The sequence below is a fragment of the Lygodium microphyllum genome, chromosome 25 (genome assembly GCF_053477565.2).
Source record: "Lygodium microphyllum isolate KBCC chromosome 25, Lygodium_microphyllum_v1.1.10, whole genome shotgun sequence".
In the NCBI taxonomy this organism is placed as follows: Eukaryota; Viridiplantae; Streptophyta; class Polypodiopsida; order Schizaeales; family Lygodiaceae; genus Lygodium; species Lygodium microphyllum.
In genome coordinates this window covers 3,838,876-3,859,988 of record NC_141159.1, presented here as the reverse complement: position 1 = coordinate 3,859,988, position 21,113 = coordinate 3,838,876, and the positions used below count along the sequence as shown (strand labels likewise).

The following is a 21,113-nucleotide window of genomic DNA, read 5'->3' as shown; positions in this document are numbered from 1 at the left end:
TTGAGACTACACTCCATCTCAACTATGTCCATGCCACCAGAGCGAGGAGCGATAGCATATTCCAACTCCATAGCAAAGCCACTAGAAACTGCTAGCTTCTTCCCATTCTAATTTCCATCATCATCCTCCTTTCTAATTTCCTTCGCCACCCTCGTTGCCATGATGCTTGCCCACTCCTAAACCCCACATGCATGCAAGGGGGAGGAGGGTGCCATGCGTCAAGCAGCCTTAAGGGCGTCAAACACAATTGCTATCCTTAAAGCCATGTTATTGCTCTTAATTGCACATTTTTACCACTCCTACCACGTTCTCTCCCTCTTTGTTTCTCCCTTGAATGGCAATATGTGGTAACATCCATGGGTAATATTCTGGCCTGCTGAGGCTTTTTGAGTATGGTGGTTTCCCACCAAAAGCCAACTACTTTTGCTTAGGAGATTATATTCAAAAACCTAAACAAAGCGTTGAGACTATTTGTGTTTTACTTACATATAAGATAATGTATCCTAAGAACTTTTTCCTCCTTAGAGGGAACCATGAATGTGCTTCAAAATTGCAATTTCAACCTTGCAATTTTCAAAGTTAGAATATAAGGATTTAGTTTATAGTTGATAGCATATCCTCAAAATTCGGTCCCAAAACAAAGTTAGTTCGTATGTTGCAAAAGGTAAATGATCCAACACCGTCAAAATTGAGTGGAAATTTCCTCAAGTGAGAAATTTAGTCATGTGCTTGTAGCTTGAAATTTCACTGAATTTTGACTCAAAAACTTTGATGAAACCAAAAGTCAAATATGTCTTGCAAACCTATGACAAAAAGAAAACAAGAAACCTGTCATATCAATATGCTAAAACAATGCCAACAAGGTCATGTATATTGGATTGAGTTATTCGGGTGCATGACTTGAAACTTAGTACCCACCCCTCATCCCTTGAGGAATAAATATCTATTAGCATTTAATGTGCTAAAAGATTTCTAGAAAGTTGGTATGAAAATAAAAGTGAACTACATGGCACACTCCATTACTTGCAAGCCAACAATGTACATTTTGCAATATCACCAATGGGGCTTTTTTTTTTCCTGCTTGCCAATACATAGCAATTAATGTCAAGAGCAACTAGATGCATTATGGTGTAGAGACCATGTGCTTCCTTGCAAATTCATATCCATGTCTTTACAAGTTGAAGCCCATTGGTCATTCATGGTGTCCTTTTAATACTCTATATGAATTACACCCCTTATAGTCGTATCTTAGTTATATGTCTTAGCCTAATAAGGAGCAATCAATCTTCCATTGGGTGGTATTGCATGCAAATATCACGTCTCCACCAATAAGCACATGGCACAATCCATTGCTTGCAAGCTAACAATGTACATTTTGCAATATCATTGATGGAACTACTTTCAAGCACATGGCACACTCCGTTACTTGCAACCCAACAATGTACATTTTACAATATCACTAATGGAACTTTTCTTTTGTTGCACTTGCCAACACATAGCAATTAATGTCAAGAGCAACTAGATGCATTATGGTGTAGAGCCCATAAGCTTCCTTGCAAATTCATGTCCATGTCTTTACAAGTTGAATCTCATAGGTTATTCATGGTGTACTTTTAATACTCTATATGAATTGCATCCTTGATACTCATATCTTTGTTATACTTCTTAGCCTAATAAAGAGCAATCAATCTTCCATTGGGTGGTATTGCATGCAAATATTGTGTCTCCACCAACTTCTTATTCTAAAACTCAAGTTTCCATTGTTTGTAAAGTTGAATATTATTACCTCTAAAATCCTTACAATTCGGTTTGCAATTTTTAAGGAATTCATTCATAACAATTATCCAAGATTGAATACCTTCCAACTTGCAACCACAAAAATGATGCTCATTTAGCATTGCAACATGCATTAATGTTGTCTTTGTTGCTACATGCAAGATTAACACCCATGAATTAAATATAAGAATCGAAGGATTTTTTGTTAGCTTCATCTAAAATGGCTTTCATTTCTTCCAACATCAAGTACTATAATCAAGGCTAGGTGCTTTCTAACAATTGTAGCAATATCTTAGTTGGGCACACACACACACTAGTTGGGCACACACACACACACACTCTCTCTCTCTCTCTCTCTCTCTCTCTCTCTCTCTCTCTCTCTCTCTCTCATCATAATCATATGTTTTTGTTGTCTTGTCACCATAGCATTAAATTACAAATGATAGGGCTCTCTCTTTGAGTATCCCACAACTTTTCATTGCATCTCCATAAATCAACTCTATATTCTTGATGACTAGTGAGCTGTACTACAAGAAAATGTCCCAAACAACCAAAACATAATTTTTAGGTTTGTTATCTTGCTTGATTAATGGAAAAAGGTTACCTTGATTTGTGCTCTTGCATATTGATGGAAAAAGACTGCCTTGCCTCTAGAAAAGTAATGTATCTAGCAACTACATACCCACAGAGGCCAACAAGCCCAATTCGCATCTCTTAATTATAGCAGACACCACCACTTGTTCTCTTCTCATATAATCTTATAGCATTCCACAACCTCAACTAAAGTTCACCAATGCCATTTGCACCAAGCACAAAATGTGTGTTGCTCTACACAAAGGGTTTGCAAGCTAGTTTTTTCAATGATTATTCGTTTCCTTAATTATCACATTCTCATATGCAATAGCACTCCTAAAATTCCATGCTAGAAAGTGAAACTTTTTAGTACGACTATGCACACACACACACACACACACACACACACACGCACAAAGAGAGAGAGAGAGAGCTCTCTCTCTCTCTCTCTCTCTCTCTCTCTCACATATCAACATACCCCTATAATCTAGACTATTGCCAAAATGTCAATATGCCCTAACGATTTTCCCAAACTTCCACTTTTTGGGAATCCCCAAAACACCCAAAAAATGTGTTAAAATCAATGTATCTCAAATTTGGCCACAATTCCAAAAATGCTCCTAGAGTATGGCTACAATATCACATAACCCCTATAATCGATGAGGGTTGATACAATCATAGTTTGACGGTTGCATTAGACATTCAAAAGACATCGCTTATGATTCATGGACACAATTAACCCTCAATTATAGTTTCCTAGTTGCATTTGAAATTCTTAGGACATTGCTCAAGATTCGTGGACACAATTACCACACCATATTTACAAGAAAGAATGGATCCAGCGAATTTGAGTGGTTCTTCAAAAAGGTTGCTGATATCTCCAATATTCTTGAATTTTTGGGAACACTCAAGAGCTTTAAGGAATTCAGATGTAATGTGATAAAAGTTTTCGTTTACCATATAAACTAGGGCCTATTTCAACCTATCACAAACAGATCTGAGCTTAGTTATTTGGTGATGGTCAGACGGCTAACTTTTGTTGAACCTCAAGATTTAACTGAAACCAACTCTTTGTGTGGGTCATAAAGACAATGAGCCTTCGCAAATTTACCTCCGCAGAATTAATCCCATCCTTTACATTGCATGAGAAACTCAAGATGCAGCCCCTTCTCTAACTGTTGCATTATCAAGAAAACATTAAGTTATTTACTTCATTCAAGCTAGTTAACTAAAACCAAACTCTGTCCACGTGCAGCTATACTTTCTCCTCTTGACCTTACCTATGGTAACACTTATGCCCACGATGTCGACATGCTAAACTACACTTGAATACCCGAGCAATTTTGACCAGCAAATTCACAAAAGGAATTTCAAATTTTTCAAGTAGCATGTAAGAGGTTTGCAATTTTTTCTAGGAAGTGATGAGAACACTGACTAAACACCGGAGAATGCCATTTCAATGCAGCTATGAGCATTCATGTGCTGCACAAAGCCAACTCAAACATCATGAATGTTCTTGGGTTCTTGCATGCTGGTAGAAAGATGTTATTAATCAAATACACTCTTGGCAGATATAGCTTACACTGCATGAGCCATTTGCCTTGTGACAAAAACTTATCGGCCAGATTGGTCATAAATTACCTTGGTTATGTGAAAAGATGTTGGCATGCACAGTCATTATGGCATGCATTTTGTGTTCAGAAGAGACATTCAACTGATTGAGGCAAGCCTACTGTGAAACTCAACTGGAATGTATCAGTTGTCATAGATAGAGAATTCAATACAAGCATGCGTTGCAAAGCTTTCAACTGGGCTAGTAATATACAGAAAAGCAAGACCATATGTAAAGAACAACTCTATACTCCCAAATGGAGTCCTGAAAACCACCTGTCAAAGAAAAAAAGAGCTTCTCTTCTCGACCAATTCTGAAAACAACACCTGAAGCTGAATTTTGCTTAACTTCATGTCGAACACTTTGTTGCATCCCTTGCAGCTGCTTTCTTAAGCATAAGCACCCCAGTCAACAGGAAGACTTAAACTTTCCCTCCCTGGAATGGCTGAAAAAGAGGAAGGATAGAAATGAGAATGGCTGCCCAACAACAGCAGAAAATTGTCAACTTCAAACTCACCAGAGCCTCCTGCATGCCTTGAGGTCCCTCGCATATATGTATAAAAAATCAAGAGTCCCAGCTTTCCTTGAATGAGGAGAGCCTCTATGACTACTTCCCAAAGGCAACTACAAGGCTAGAACTCCATGTCCTATGACTACTTTTACTCGGCAGAAACCTCCTAAACACTAATCTAGTTCCACTTACGTTCAAGGCTATAGCCCCCTTGTCCTATGACTACTTTTACTTAGCAGAAACCTCCTAAACACTAATCTTGTTCCACTTACATTCAAGGACATGCTAGTAATCCTAATAACCGCCTTTAAGAATCTTGCAAACATTTCCAGAACAGGAGTCGAGGATACCACCAATAGAGTAAATGGAAATGTTAAAGATACAATGTAGCTTGAAGTACCTTGACACCCCTTGGTGGAGTTCCTGGACGAGCTGAATTTGCATTATTATAAGGAAACTTCGTCTTCTTTTCAGCAGGCTTCAAGATTTGGAAAGAGCATATAAGGGATTCATCAACACTCATCATTGCCCCTGCATTATCAAACTCCCCGCAATAATTTGGAGCTGAGAAGATTGTCACCAAGTGCCTCTCCGCAAAGAACTCATAACCCTCTTCAACAACCTGAAAGGAGAACCAGAGGAATAGATCAACATAATAACTTCCATTGAAACAAATAATACATGAAAGGTTCAAAATCAACCCCCCTAACACCTGATGTGCCCGACAAATAAGATCAAGGTCATGTTTTTGCAGAAACTCGTTTACTCTATCCACTCCAAAAGTGAAAGAAACCCCTCTGTCGTTTTCTCCCCAGCCTACAATTTCTTTGTCTGGGTCAGCCCAAAGTAGATCACATAATAGTCCCTGATCAGGAACATCTGTAGGGCGTGGAATATTCCTTATCTGATCCAGATGATTCAATTCTGGGGAAAGACCACCATGCATGCACAAGATCTTTTCATCAATCAGTGCAGCCACGGGTAGGCAGTTGAAGCATTCAGTAAAAGCCTTCCACAATCTTACATTAAATCTCCTCTTACATTCATCGTAAAAACCATAAATCCGGTTTATTGAAGCACACTCATGGTTCCCCCGAAGAAGGAAAAAGTTCTCAGGGTACTTTATCTTATATGCAAGGAGGAGACAGATCGTTTCAAGGCTTTGTTTGCCTCTGTCAACATAATCTCCTAAAAACAAGTAATTGGCTTCTGGTGGCAAACCACCATACTCAAAAAGTCTCAGCAAATCAGAATATTGCCCATGGATGTCGCCTGCAATTTACAAAAAGCAAACACTGAGACTCTCATAAGTAAACTAAAGAGGAAAAACTTACCAATATTAGCATATTCCATAAACACTTTCCAGAAACAGCAACTAGGACAAGATGTGCACATCTGGTCTACCCAAAATATTTCGCTTTGCGTTGAATTTGGCATTCAGGTTTAACCATAGCTTTAGGGTTTGAGCTAAGCTATAGATTTAGTTTAACCATTTCCCTTGTGGCTGTTTTGTTCAACAAGTGCTATATACTTTTTAAAAGTGCAAATACATTTGCCATGACAATCATCACTAACATCAACATTGCAGATCAACCAAGAATTTTACGGAGTCACTCCAACACGTTGCTTATCGAGAATCCAGACATGTCATTATATAAACCAAGAGTTTCAAGTAGTCACTATGGCACTATGTAATTGCATTAGGAAGTAAAAGTATTATGTTGATCAACAAAAATCCAAACAAGTGGATAAATCATTCCCATTCAAAACTGAGTACAGCCATTGTAACAGAAAGTTCAAATAAATTAGGAGGAATGGGAGCCCAACTCCCTAGACAGCTTATGCCTATATATAGACAATCCCTTCATTCATTCCACCTCTCTCTTCATTCGTTCTTCACCACCCCACCACTCTTCACTCATTCTTTATCCCTTTACCTCCATCAATAGACACCCTTCCCTTCTCTCACCAGCCCCTTCCACTGCACTAACACCCCTTCAAGTGGACATTGCGGTTCGTGGCTCTTGGCTACTTTCATCCTTCTTCTGCTTCAAGCGCACTGTTCCAGCCTCAAGCCTTGCGAGTGGAGCATCTTTCACCTAGCATCACCATCATCTACTTGGCATCAGCACCCTTCTCCATCAAGCTCCACCTTCACCTACGTTTTTCAGTGTGGAGACCTTCTCTTTGCCTGGCGTCATCATCTCCAACTTGGCATCAGCATCCTAGCCTCTAGCAACAATCTCCATTACCGAGCATCAATGATCTCATCACTCATCCATCACAGAGGCTGCTAGGACCTGCATTTTTGCAGCCTAGCTCCTCCTCCACCTGGCGTTACTGGTCTCTCACAAAGGCAATTGGAACCTACGTTTTTTTAAGCCCGACTCATCCTCCATCTGGCTACTCTCCCTGCATTTGATAGCTCCGACACTCTAGGATTTGCGTTTTGTTGCCCAAGTCACTCCCTCGCATCAAAGGACTGTGGTTCGCTCCCTTGACAACAGCCGGTGATCTTCTTCCACATCTCCAATAGTATCAAAGAACTACGGTCTGCTCTGTCAACAACTGTCTTTCACCTTCTGGTGATTACTTCAATAGCCCACTGCTCAAGGGACTGCGTTTCGCTCCCTCCACTATGCAGATTTCCCACAAGTGCTGCCGCTTGATTCAAACAAGATAGTGCAATTATCTTCTAAGCTTTGGCTTCACTTTACCAGCTTTTCTTCTCATAGCATGATTCAGTGCACCATCACCATGTTCTTGTGTTTCTAAGTTTCTCTTCTCTCTCTGTGTTTGCCATACACACACTCTGTTACTCCCCACAAACCCTACAATCTCTTTGCACAGTTGCTTATCTTGAGATGGTGTCAAAACATACCTGTTATTTTTGACAAGTGCATCAGAAGTCTTTAACCAGCAGATGAGCACTTAGCAGCTTAAATAATAAGTCAGTGACCCAAAGAAAGGATAGTGAAGTACAACGAAATGCCCAAATCCAAACCTCAAACCAAGCCAACTCAGTAAGTACTGCATGTCACCTAGATATCATTTGTAAATCATGGCTTATCAAGCCTACAGATCAGATCAAACCCACATCATGTAGAAATGGCTATACCATGCACATCAGACAATTTGAGTTCCCCGCAAAACCATAGAATGCAAACCCTTCAAGCTTGCAATGCAAATCAAACTAGTTATATCCGTTGGGAATAAAGGGTCACTGTGCCTTTTACGGTGTTCAAGTATACATGCACCCTTACACGTGTACTGTATATATATTATCAAAAACCTAAAGTGATACACTTAGTCATTGTACCCACATCGAGTGTCTAGCTCTCACTCTCTACTCTGCACTCACTCCCTCACTCACTGCCTAGATCTCTCCCGCACTGTCTTGATCCTCGAGCACTCGCCAACAAACTAGTATCACAGCATAAGGAGTGCACACTTCTCAAGGAAGGTCAAGGAACGACTAGTCACAATGAGGCGAGAGAGACAGGAGACTATCAATCGAACACAAATCCAACAGGCGACGAGCTAGGAGCAAGTGACGGGCTACGCCAAGTGTGCAAGCAGGCAACCGCCTGACAATCAAGTAGCATGCGGTCATGGACCGCGGGCGAACGAGCTACAAGCGCAACAAGCTAATGCAAGCTGCGGCTTGAAGGGCACACGAATAGGCAGCGCAGGTCCACTGGGCAACGTGGCCACAATTCAGCCCACGCACAGATCACGCCTGATCAATGTTTTAGCAGTTCTGATTTTTGTACTTTTTTAATTATCTTCTGCAATATGTTCCCTTCCATTGACGAGCGTTTGCATGCCCATGCACAGTGTGCAATTTTGACCCAAAAAAGTGGAGCTTTTCTTGGATTTGGGGATTCTTATCACATACGATAATCTGACTCAAAAATTGCAAATTTGGTGCACACTTGCTCAAGAAAATTTGGGCCTTTTCACATTTTAGTAAAATGTTGTCAATTTCACTTAAATTTGTGTACACCGAATCCGAGAAAATTGAGACTTTTGCTGAGTTTCATCAATTTGTGCAAGAATTACCTAGCATGTGCACTTGGATAGATATATCGATGCAATTGGGACGGATTTTCCTTTGAAAATTGAGAGCTTTTGACTACAATTGTCGAATTCGTGCCCGAAATTGCATTTGGAGCAGAAATTGCAATAGAATTTTGGGGATTTCGCATATAATTGGGACATTAGCCTATAAATGTGGTTGTAATTGCTTGTAGAGTGCAGTAGCTAACATTCTCTAATTCTGAAAATCCATTTGCAAATCTGAAATCCCTACAAGTTTTTGATTTTCACTACTAATTGGTACTTGCAATGCACGTGGTCATTTGTGTGACATTTGGGCTTGCATTTGCTAATATTTGAGCCAATTTAGTGCTACAAATCATGGCTGGAAACAATAACAACGACAACCTTTTGCACATCAAGAAGCTTGAGGGTGCACACAATTTTGCGATATGGCAAATATAGTGCTACAATGCCTTGGTGCAAAAGAAACAAGTGAAGCCCATCAAAGTGAAGGGAATAAGACCAATAGGTATGGAATAAGAAGAGTGGGATGATTTGGATGAGTTTGCACGCTCTACCATAGAGCTCCCAATGTCAAACAACTTGCTCTTTAACATTGAGAAGCTCAATTCTGTGAATGAAATGTGGCGAAGATGAGAGGAACTGTATGCTCAGAAAAGTGCAGCCACCAAGGTTCATTGGTTGAAAAAGTTGATGGAGCTTTGCATGAAGAAAGGTACAACCATGTCTGTACATTTGAAAAAATTCAACTCAATTTTCAATCGGCTGACTGCTTTTGATTTTCACATTGATGATGAGTTCAAGGCTACTTTCTTGCTATGCACTTTGCCTGAAAGTTGGGATACTTTTAGGACAACTCTGAGTAACTCAAATGCTCAGCTGTTATATTTTGATGTGGAAAGTTCTTTGCTAATGGAAGAACTCGACAAGTAAAATAATTCAACAAACAAGTCTTCTAATGCTTTGCACACTAGGGGCAGATTTCAACTAAAGGGCGATTCTGAAAATAGAGCACGTAGCAAGTCTCGTGGCAAAAATGTGGAGTGACATCATTGTGGCAAGAAAGGGCACTACAAACGGAAATGTTTTCAATTAAAAAAGAAGAAAGACAAAAGCAAAAACACTAAAGACAACAAGGCTGAGAAAAAGAACAGCCAACCTCCAAAGAAAAGCAGTGTGAAAATAGAGGAGGTAATGTTAGAAGTGGAGCAGCGGTGGAAGCATAAACATGTGCTGAAATAAACTGTTGAAACACAAGACAAAAAGAGAAAAGAAAAGAACACGATACAAATGAGAACTTAGATGTATGCACGGGAAATGGAATCCATATATCTAAACACGAGACAGTCGCATACAACAGTGAGTCACCGGCTGCGTGGACACTGGCACTCGCTCCTCTCTCCACAGAGTCTGCAGATGGTGAAGATGATGATAATGACTAAGGAGGAGCCACTGAGTATATATAGACTGAAAAAGTGGGGAGCAATAATGTTGGTCGGACAGCATTAAAGCTGGCCGACTGGTGCATAAAATGCTCCACTGGCATAAAATGCCACACCAGAAAAATACCTAAAATACCTAATAAAAATGCCCAGCCCAAATCAAGCTCAGACTCACACATGAGCTGACAAATACTCTGCTAACACCCTCTCTCAGATCATGAGTGATCTGATACAATACAATAGTACAATGAAAAGGGTTCAGAAACTATACAACATAGAACCACCAAGTAAAACCATGGATACCCAAGCAGTGGGTGATCAAGCCACCACCAAGGTGCCTCAGAGAGAACCTGATGTCGATCGTACCAAACACCTGAAAATAGAGAAGATCATAGCATGTCTCTGTGTCCATCATCAATGTCTCGCAGTAGCATACAAGACCATCCTGTAAAAAATGCCTCTGAACATAGGTGACCATGGAGTCCCTGCCTTTGGCCAGACCACCAAAGTGTCCCCTCATGTGAGCTCCAGACGAAAGCCTCCCGCTCTCTGTCAGATAACCAGCTCAGCATAAACCTAGATGTCAATCCCAGCTCCAGGATTTGATGCCGCCAGACTAAAGTCGATGCGTCAGGGACATCCCTCTCTGGAACCTGTGCACCTGTATAAAAATATAGATGAGGCACGGCTGCCCCATCTGAACACCCGCTCACACTCCCTCTCTGGCACAAGAGAGTCGTGAGGGATGACCTCATCACCACCACTAGAAAGCAGCCGAGGAAGTGGCCACCAAGCCCTTCCCATGATCCAAAGAAGAGGATCCCTTCTGCGCCTTGGACTTCACCTTGGTCGAAGGATCGGAGTCCGAGTCTGATGAAGGAGAGGACTCATCGGTAGAGTCAGCATCCCACTTTGTCTTCTGCTCCGTCTTCCTGGAAGCCGCTAACTTCTTGCAGTCCTTCCGCAAATGTCCCTTCTTGCCACAGTGGTAACACTGGGCCTTCGACTTCTTCTGCCCGTTACCCCTCTCTGAAGCTACATAAGCCTCACCTCCATAATGTACCGGAAGCCGCCCCTGAATCTCAAGGATGCCTCATGCTCAAGAAGCATCGAGGTCATATGTGTAAAACTGACAGGAGTCGATGATGTTTGCGCCCGCAAAGCATTGGCCACTCCATCAAACTCCGGGGGGAGCTTGTAGAGGACCGTCCCGACAAGATGCACCTCGGGAAGAGCAGATTGCATGTGCCGAAGCTGGTCCTGTATCTGCGTAACACGAAGAAGAAAAGACTGAATAGTATCTTTCGGCTCAAACTTCATCTGCTGGAGCTGGCCATAAAGTGTGACGGCCCGCATGGTGGAGGGTGCCTCGTACATCTGCTGCAACTTCTGCCATACTTCAGGAATGTCCTACAGGAGGTAACCGCCGGTAAGACCGCTTTAGAAATACACCGAAGCAACGCCGAGTAAGCACAGGCATCGTCCGAGTCCCATGGGAGCACCGCTTCCTCATGGTTGTCCTCATCAAAGTCTTCAGGAAGAGGAAAAGGACGGAGAGGTCGAGCAATAGCTCCACAGACGATGTACCATAGCCGCTTCTGCACAAACCAAGCTTTCATGACAGCACTCCATGTGAGATAATCAGGTCCATGTAACTTATCATCAGTGGAAGTGCACGGAGGAGCCATAAGGAGAGGATAAGAAGAGAAGTAGAGAAGAGATGGAATTTAGAGAGGAAACGCAGCCAAAACACAAAAAGTAACAGTCACCCAGCCACGAGAGACGCTGAACTAGCAAAACACAGGCTGTAAACTGGAGAAAAACAGGTAGAAAACTGTCGCCAGCAGCTGCAGATGAAAAACGCAGGCAGCAGAGGGTGCATAGGCAGCAGGCGATGGCAAAACTGCAAAAAACGCAGGCTGAAAACAGCCCCAAAACAGGTCGCCTGGCTGCGACAGCAGTCGTTTGATCAGCAGGGGTACAAAACAGTCCTGAAATCAGCAAGAAAACACAGCAAAAACACAAATCCTGAAAACTGATACCATGTCAGAAGTGGAGCAGCGGTGGAAGCATAAACATGTGCTGAAATAAACTGCTGAAACACAAGACAAAAAGAGAAAAGAAAAGAACATGATACAGATGAGAACTCAGATGTATGCACGGGAAATGGAATCCATATATCTGAACACGAGAAAGTCGCATACAACAGTGAGTCCATATATCTGAACACGAGAAAGTCGCATACAACAATGAGTCACTGGCTGCGTGGGCACTGGCACTAGCTCCTCTCTCCACAGAGTCTGCAGATGGTGAAGATGATGATAATGACTAAGGAGGAGCCACTGAGTATATATAGACTGAAAAAGTGGGGAGCAATAATGTTGGTCGGACAGCATTAAAGCTGGCCCACTGGTGCATAAAATGCTCCACTAGCATAAAATGCCACACCAGAAAAATACCTAAAATACCTAATAAAAATGCCCAGCCCAAATCAAGCTCAGACTCACACATGAGCTGACAAATACTCTGCTAACAGGTAAATGTAGTCACTCATGAGAATGATAGTGACGGTGTTGTACTTCTTGCTTTTTCTTTGAGAACACACGCATTGATTACAATTTCTGATGATGATATACACACTTGGATACTTGATTCACGTGCATCTTTTCATGTTACACCAGATCATGAGTAGTTTTCTAACTACAATGGTAGTACACATGGTTTGGAGGTATTGGCAATGTAAAATTGGAATTTCAGCATGGCTCTATGTTTTTATTGCATAATGTGAGGCATGTACCTCAACTCAAGAAGAGCTTGATAAGCACAAGGCAACTAGATGATGAAGGCTATCACACCACCTTTGGGGATAGCAAATGGAAAATTTACAAGGACTCTCGCATTATTGCTAAGGGCTTCAAAGGTGATACTTGTATCCTTTGCGCATATCTAGCGTGCGTGACCATGTAGTCGTCATAACCAAGCAACCAAGTGTTTCTTTGTGGCATAGCCGATTGGGACACGAGTCAAGCTGAAATGAAAGTGCTTTCTCGTTTGGTTTATTTACTAATCTTTGAGGTATGTTGATTTTGCACAATGTGATCATTATATTCATGTTAAGCATGCTCAAACGTCATATAAAAAATCTTTCTCTAAAGTCTTCATCCTTAGAATTGATACATTCAGATGTATATCAAATGCCAAGGTTATATCTAGGGGTAAAACTATTCCATTATCTTTGTTGATGATGCCACATGCAAAGTATAGGTTTATCCAATTCATCATAAAGACGAGCGCTTGGATAAATATAAAAAATTATTGGCACTTACTGAAAATCAGACCAGCAAGACATTAAAGAGTCTTCGCTCTAGCAATGGTAGGAAATATGTATCCAAAGCCTTTCGCGACTTTTGTGACAACAAAGGGTTAAAAGGGCACTCACTACCCCTCACAATCCACCCCAAAATTGTGTTGCGAAGCGTATGAACAAGACCATTCAAGACCGGGTCCGTACAATGCTGTCACATACTGCTTTACCTCATGGATTTTGGAAAGAGGTTGTTATGACAACCTCTCCCATTGACAATGGTGGGGAATATGTGTCCAAAGTCTTTCACGACTTTTGTGATGACAAAGGGATTAAAAGGGCGCTCACTACCCCTCACAATCCACCCCAAAATGGTGTTGCGAAGAGTATAAACAAGACCATCCAAGATAAGGCCCATACAATGCTATCACATACCGCTTTACCTCATGGAGTATGGAAAGAGGTTGTTATGACAAACTCTCCCATTAGTTAATTGGTCACCAAACATGTCTTTTGCAAGTCCTAGGATATGGTGATGAGGGTCAAATGGAGTATAGGTTCTAGGATCCCCAAAAAAAGAAAAACGTATGCAACAATTATGTTATCTTCCGAGAAGATCACATGCACAAACAACCTGAAAAGACAAGAAGTCAAAAGGGTTGTATTCCAAGAAGATGTATCTATAGAACAGCAAAGAATGCTCACTAGACAACAACAAAAACCTGCTATAGATGGCCCTAAAAATGTAGGAAATGATGCTGAAAATGATCAACAAAATATTGCCCATGATGTATCACAATTTCAACAAGAACAAATGCCTTTGGAACAACCAAACCTAGCTTGTACATCATGTTGAACCCATAGAACAGCAAGCTGTAAATGCAAATTTACAGGTTAAATAGCCAAGAAATCTCAATCATTGGGTCCTAAGTCGACTAGAACACAAAGACAACCACATAGGTTTGTTCTTGGGGTCAATTATATGGCTAATTATGTCATGTTGACAGATTGTGGTGAGCTGTCATGCTTCAAGGAAGGAATGGACAGAAAAGATAGCAAGAAATGCATAAGGAAACAAATGCCTTTGGAACAACCACACCTGCTTGTATAGCATGTTGAACCTCTAGAACAGCAAGCTATTAATGCAGATTTGCATGTTGAATAGCCAGCAAATCTTAATCATTGTGTCCGTAAGTCGACTAGAATACAAAGACAACCACATGCCATTATGGGAGATTTGGACTCGAGTTTGGGCCTTATAAAAAATTCCACCTCAGTATAGAGAGATGTAATTCAAATATCAAAAAAATGACAAAAAATCAAAAGTTTATCTTCTTTTTCAAAATATACAAATTAACATGTAACCTTTAGGTTGTCAATTAGCCCTAATTAAGATTCTAGATGTCAATATTTGGAATTAAGTGCTCGTTTCCCATTCTCTTTGAACCAAGTGCGGCATGGGTCAACTTTGGATTGGGTATCTCTGCGTAAAGTAGGATGTCCAAGACCCGATGCTAGAATGCTGTCAGGAGACCTTGACCCCTAGAAACCCAGATTTCAGGTCGATCCTAGTGAGTTCGGCCGCGAACATTCTATTACGAGGCGGACTCGAGAAACCCTAGGCGACAAACCCCGAAACATTCCATGGGAGTGCCAGGCAGTGACGCTTAGATTCGTTTCTCGATGGACCGCTAAAACGCACTTGGACAGCCTTCGTCTACATTACTTGTGCTTGTCTCCTTCGCACGTTCCAAGTCCTCCTTGCCCTCCACCCCTCGCAACATTGACTCCTCTACATACGTACTCTCCTCATCCACACTAGTAAGGACATTGTTTTCATCATACACTCGAGCGCTCCGAGGTGTTGATGGCACAAAATATACCACCAACAAGGTTATCAAGGATTTAGATAGTGTTGGGATGTAAGGGTGTTATGTTGTACATGTGAATGCACCCTTACGGGCCCTAAGTATAAATACATTTTATTCTTTGTGTACCAACAAATTGTTGGTACACCTAAATCAGCTTGTCACTCTCACTCTCACTCACCTACACATTTCCCCTGCAGCAAATCTTCACTCTTCCGCTACCGGCGCTCTCCAACAACTAGTATCAGAGCTTCGGCTAAGGTACTCGCGCTCCTCGGAGTCCGGGTGAGACATCTCCAGTGTTTCACTTGCGGGAAATCAACATGTCGTTTTTGACCTAGCAGGCAGGGACAGGTCGTTTTTGATCAGGCGGCAGCAAGACAGGTCGTTTTTCATCAGGCGGCAGCAGGATAGGTCGTGTTTGATCACGCAATAGGCTAGCGACAACTTCCGTGGCATCAAGCGGCAGTTTCCAGGTCACGACAGCAGGCGGCTGGTCAACGGCAGCAGATTCGTCACTTTTTTCAAGCATTTTTCCTTCATTTTTTTTTTAAATTTCTTGCAAGCAGCCCCTTATTGATGGGGGTTCGCGCGTCAAAGCACAGTTTTCAAATTTGTGCAAATTTGAGCCTAGAAATTTGGGGCTTTTCCCAGATTTGATATTGTTTATGCTCGAAAGTGACATCTATGTCAAAAATTGCAGACATTGTGCGCATTAACCTCAATTAATTTGGGGATTTTGCCAAATTTGTTGGAATTTTGCTCATCCGAGTAAAATTTATTGGCATTGGACCAATAAAAATTGGGGTTTTTCATGTATTGATGTAATTTTGCTCAGCTGAGTCAGTTTGGCTGACATTTGCGCACATTTGGACCTGGAAATTTGGGATTTTATGCAGAATTTGATAAATTCCTGCATTATTTGTCTGTGCGGCGGCTGGTTTATGTAAAAACAGCAAAGGATTATTGCTGATTGGGCAAGAACAGCAGTGTATTTGCTGATTCAGCTTGTGCTCTTGCAGAATAGTGCACTTACACTTGTGTTTGTGATAAAAATGGTTGCAACTTCTTCCAGTTCTGACATTAAGAGTTGATGGAAAAGTCAATAAAAAGGCTGTGGCTTATATAAAGATGGGTGTCACTCATGACATTTTGACAGACATTAAGGGTTTAGACACTGGTCATGCAATATGGGAGAAGTTGAAGACTACCTATGAGATCACCACACCCATTAATCAGGTGCATTTAACGCGCAAGTTAGTGAATATGCGGCTGGATGAGTCCAAGTTTGCAGCTGAGCACTTGAGTGCTTTTACTGGTATTTTAAATCAGCTCAAGGATGCTAATTTGGATTTTGATGATAAGTTGAGGGCGATCTTTTTTATCATGACATTGACTGACTCTTGGGAGACTTTGGTTGTTTCTCTCAGTAAGAACCCCAATCTCACATATAATGGTATGAGGGGTTCAATCTTGAATGAAGAAATTAGACGTAAGTCTAGTGGAGAAGGCAACAACTCAGCTTATAATGTTAGAGGGCTGAAAAGAAAAATGCAAATGCTGGACAGAGAAGCAGGAGCAAGAGCAAAGGAAAAGAAAAGAGTGATGTTACATGCTATCAATGTGGTCGGAAGGGCCACAAGAAGCCTGATTGCAGGTATTACAAGAAGGAACAAGAGAGAAAGAAGAATGCAAGAGACAAAAAGAAGAAAGAGGAAAAGACAGATGCATCTGAGGCAGGCAAAGGCAAGGAAAAGGCCAATGTGGCCTTCAATGTTGTCATAGAGGAGCTCTCGGATACAAAGGCTAATGTATTATGTGCAGTGGATTATGATGCCCTTGTATGTCACATGCAGGATATGCAGATCACCAAGGCTGATGTGATTGATGCACTTTTGTCAGTTGATGATGGTGTCACTCAGACTTGGATTGTAGACTCTGGTACCTCTTTCCATGTGACTCCATGCTTGGACTGCTTTGCTACTTTTGATGCAGGCTGTTATGGCAAGGTTTACCTTGGAAATAATCATGCTTGCAACATTGATGGGATTGGCACCATACACTTGTCTTTGGATAATGGGCAAAAACTTGTGTTGAAAGATGTCAGATATGTGCCTGGCATCAAGAAGAGTTTACTATCTGTTGGACAACTTGACTTGCATGGTTACACCACACTGTTTGGTGGTGGTTTGTGGAAATTAAAAAGGGGTTCCATGCTGATTGCTAAAGGAACCAAGAAGGGAACTTTGTATTGTCTACAATGTAAAGCTTTGAATGGCAAGTTTCTTGCAGTTGCTGAAATTGGCTGTCATTTGGAGTTATGGCATAAGAGATTAGGCCATATGAGCCAGAAAGGACTTGATGTCCTTACCTCTTTGAAGAGGGTTGATGGAAAAGACTCTAAACTTGATTTTTGTAATGACTATCAGTTTGGAAAGCAAATGAAAAATTCCTTTTACTTTGGTGTCTCCCGTAAGTCAAATGTCTTGGACTTAGTGCATTCTGATGTATGTAGCATGCCTGTGAAATCGTTGGGTGGTGCTGCATACTTTGCCTCTTTTATTGATGATTGTTCCAGGAAGATTTGGGTTTATTTGTTGAAAAAGAAAAGTGAAGTGTTTACTATTTTTAAAACTTTTCATGCATTTGTGACCACTCAGACAGGTAGAAAGCTGAAATGCTTGAGAACTGATAATGGGGGTGAATTCACATCTAATGAATTTAAGTCTTTTTGTGACTTGCATGGAATCAAGAGGGAGCTTACAACCCCTTACAACCTAAAATAGGACCCTATGTGAGAGAGTGCGGTACATGCTATCCACTGCTAATCTCCCTCATGAATTTTGGGGAGAGGCACTTAAAACCGCAGTTCACATTTGCAACCGCTCTCCAAACAGGTCCTTAAATAATGGCATCCCTGAGGAGGTTTGGTCTGGCAAACCGGCCTCATATGACCATTTATGAATATTTGGCTGTGATGCTTTTGTGCATGTTAGAAATGAGCTGAGGAATAAACTTAACCCGAAATCCACCGAAGGCATTTTCACGGGCTATGGTGATGAGGGTGAATTTGGCTATAGAGTGTGACTACCTCAGTCTAAGAAATTTGTTCGCAACCGTAATGTTGTGTTTATTAAGGCAAAGTTGCTGAAAAGTACTTTAGCCTCTGATGAAGACATGAAAAAGGTCAAATTTCAGAATTTGCAGCCACCTATTACTTCATATGATGAGCCTCATGGTGCTGTACCACAGGCTGAAACTGATGATCAGCCAGTTATCTTTGAGCCAGATGATGATGGACAGCAAATAGAAGCACAGGGAGGTCATGGACAGCAAGATAGACTTGCTGATTATGAAAATGCAGGTGCTGGAAATGAAAATGAAGGTGCTGTGCAGCATGAACAGCATGCTGAAAATGGCTTACAGCAGCCAATAAATGCTGAAAATAACATGCCTCCAGATGTAGATCCGATTCCTGAGAATGTAAATCATTGGGTACGCAGGTCTACACGCCTAAGAAGGCAGCCACATAGGTATGACCCCTCTTTGCATTATGTGATGCTTACTGATGAGGGTGAGCCTCTGACATATAAAGAGGCCAAGTCATGCAAATTCAGCAATAAGTGGGAGCTAGCTATGTAGGAAGAGATTAAATTTCTGTATGCTAATGATACTTGGGATCTTGTGTCGTTGCCCAAAGGAAGAAAGCCTCCTTCAAACAAATGGGTTTACAAAGTAAAGACAGTTGATGGGAAACCCAAGTACAAGGCAAGATTGGTTGCCAAAGGGTATGCACAGAAGGAAGGGATTGACTTCCAGGAGGTCTTCTCACCTGTTGTGAAGATGGCCACACTACATGTGCTTTTTGCTCTCACTGCTGTATTGGATTTAGAGCTGTACCAAATGGATGTAAAAACAGCTTTTCTGCACGGTGACATTGATGAGGAGATCTACATGAAACAGCTCAAGGGTTTTGTAGTTCCTGGAAAAGAGCAATTGGTGTGTAAACTAAAACCCAACTTATATGGGCTGAAACAAGCACCACGGCACTAGTACAAAAAGTTTGACACTTTTATGCTCTCTCATGGGTTTACACGCGGCCATGCAAATCATTGTTTGTATATGAAAAAGGATACAGATGGCAGCCCTATCATACTTGTTTTGTATGTGGATGATATGTTGCTAGCTGGGAAGAGAAAGACTAGCTTGGATGCTCTCAAAGATCAGCTGAAATCAGCTTTTTCCATGAAAGATTTGGGAAATGCAGAGCATATATTGGGCATGAGGATTCGTAGGGATAAAACGCAGAAATATCTTATCTCAAGAAAAGTACATTGAAAAGGTACTCGACAGATTTAACATGGCTGAAGCTAAGCCTCTCGGAGTACCCTTACCTCCATACCTTAAGCTTAGTAAAGCCAACAGCCCAAAAGATGACATGGAAGCCAATGCTATGAAGGGAGACCCTTATGCATCAGCTTGTGGCTCTCTTATGTATGCTATGGTGGCTACTCGTCCAGACATTGCTCATGCAGTGGGAGTTGTCAGCAGGTTTATGTCAAATCCTGGCAAACCACATTGGGAGGCTGTCAAGTGTATTCTTAGATATCTAAAGGGTACACAAAGAAAATGTATTTGCTATGGACAGGGTGCACTTAATCTGCAGGGTTATTGTGATGCAAACATGGCAGGTGACTTAGACACTCGCAGGTCCACTAGCGGGTATGTCTTTACAGTTGCTAGAGGGGCCGTCTCTTGGTGCTCCAGGTTGCAGAACATCGTAGCACTGAGTACTACTGAAGCTGAATACACCTACTGAAGCTTCTAAGGAAGCTATATGGTTGATCAAGTCGATCTCGGCATGTCTATAAGTACTCCAGTGTTGGGATGTGATAGCCAGAGTGCTGTGTATCTGGCTAAAAATGCCATGTATCATTCACGCACAAAGCATATTGATGTGCGATATCACTTTATCAGACAGATTCTGGAGGATGGTCTAATCACATTGACCAAGATCAAAACACAAGACAACCCTGCAGATGTTCTCACTAAAAGTCTAGGCAAGGCTCAGCATGAGCATTGCATACGACTAGTGGGAGTTGGTTAAAGGCTTACTCCGGACCTTTAAGTGGGAGGTTGTTGGGATGTAAAGGTCCTTTATTCACCTCCGTGTATTTTACACCTGTATTGTTATGTTGTACAAGTGAATGCACCCTTACGGACCCTAAGTATAAATACATTTTATTCTTTGTGTACCAACAAATTGTTGGTACACCTAGATCAGCTCGTCACTCTCACTCTCACTCACATGCACATTTCCCCTGCTGCAAATCTTCACGCTTCCGCTACCCGCGCTCTCCAACAGATAGAAGCTTACATGTTCAATATCATATATAAGTATATTGCAAAGAATGAATCAGCATTTGTGACTATTTCATATTGTGGAGTGGTAAGCTGTCATGCTTCAAGGAAGCAATGGACAGAAAAGATAGCAAGAAATGCATAAGGCTATGCTGTTAACGATGGAATCTCTCATGAAAAATGACACTTGGGATTTGGTGCATTTGCCTAAAGAGCGAAAAGTGTTACCATGCAAATGGGTTTACAAAATGAAAGTCGCTTCTAGTTCTTTGCCAAGATACAAGGCACGACTGGTTGCCAAAGAGTACAAGCAAGAACATGGAATTGATTTTGATGAAATTTTTTCTCTTGTAGTCAAAATGACTACTTTGCAAACCATTTAGGACTTAGTTGCATCTAAAGATATGAAACTCATACAAATGGATGTAAAAACAGCTTTCTTACATAGTGATCTGCATGAGGAGATCTATAGGGGACAACATGAGGGTTTTGTTGCAAAGGGAAAAGACAGTGTGACAGAAAACAGCCAAAACGGCCCCCTGGCACGCGAAATCACCGTCCCCGGCACGAAGCCATTGTGGGATGCGTTGCGAATTGGTGGAAC

The 21,113-nt window shown here is 41.5% G+C and overlaps 1 protein-coding gene across 2 annotated transcripts in view; it reads right to left on the bottom strand.

Moving 5' to 3' along the window:
• Positions 1-3,298: 3,298 nt before the first annotated feature.
• LOC148013851 (serine/threonine-protein phosphatase PP1-like) overlaps positions 3,299-21,113 on the bottom strand; it is a 34,652-nt gene continuing 16,837 nt past the window's right edge. Inside the window, exons 2-4 of one of the 2 annotated variants that reach the window (XM_087667375.1) lie at positions 5,185-5,744; positions 4,873-5,094; positions 3,299-3,524 (exon numbers count right to left, since the gene is read on the bottom strand). In XM_087667375.1, coding sequence (XP_087523501.1) covers positions 3,471-3,524; positions 4,873-5,094; positions 5,185-5,744 — 836 coding nt within the window. In that variant the 3' untranslated portion in view covers positions 3,299-3,470. Of the gene's footprint in view, positions 3,525-4,083; positions 4,407-4,872; positions 5,095-5,184; positions 5,745-21,113 lie in introns of those variants that run through there. The other variant, XM_087667376.1, reaches the window with a different exon arrangement.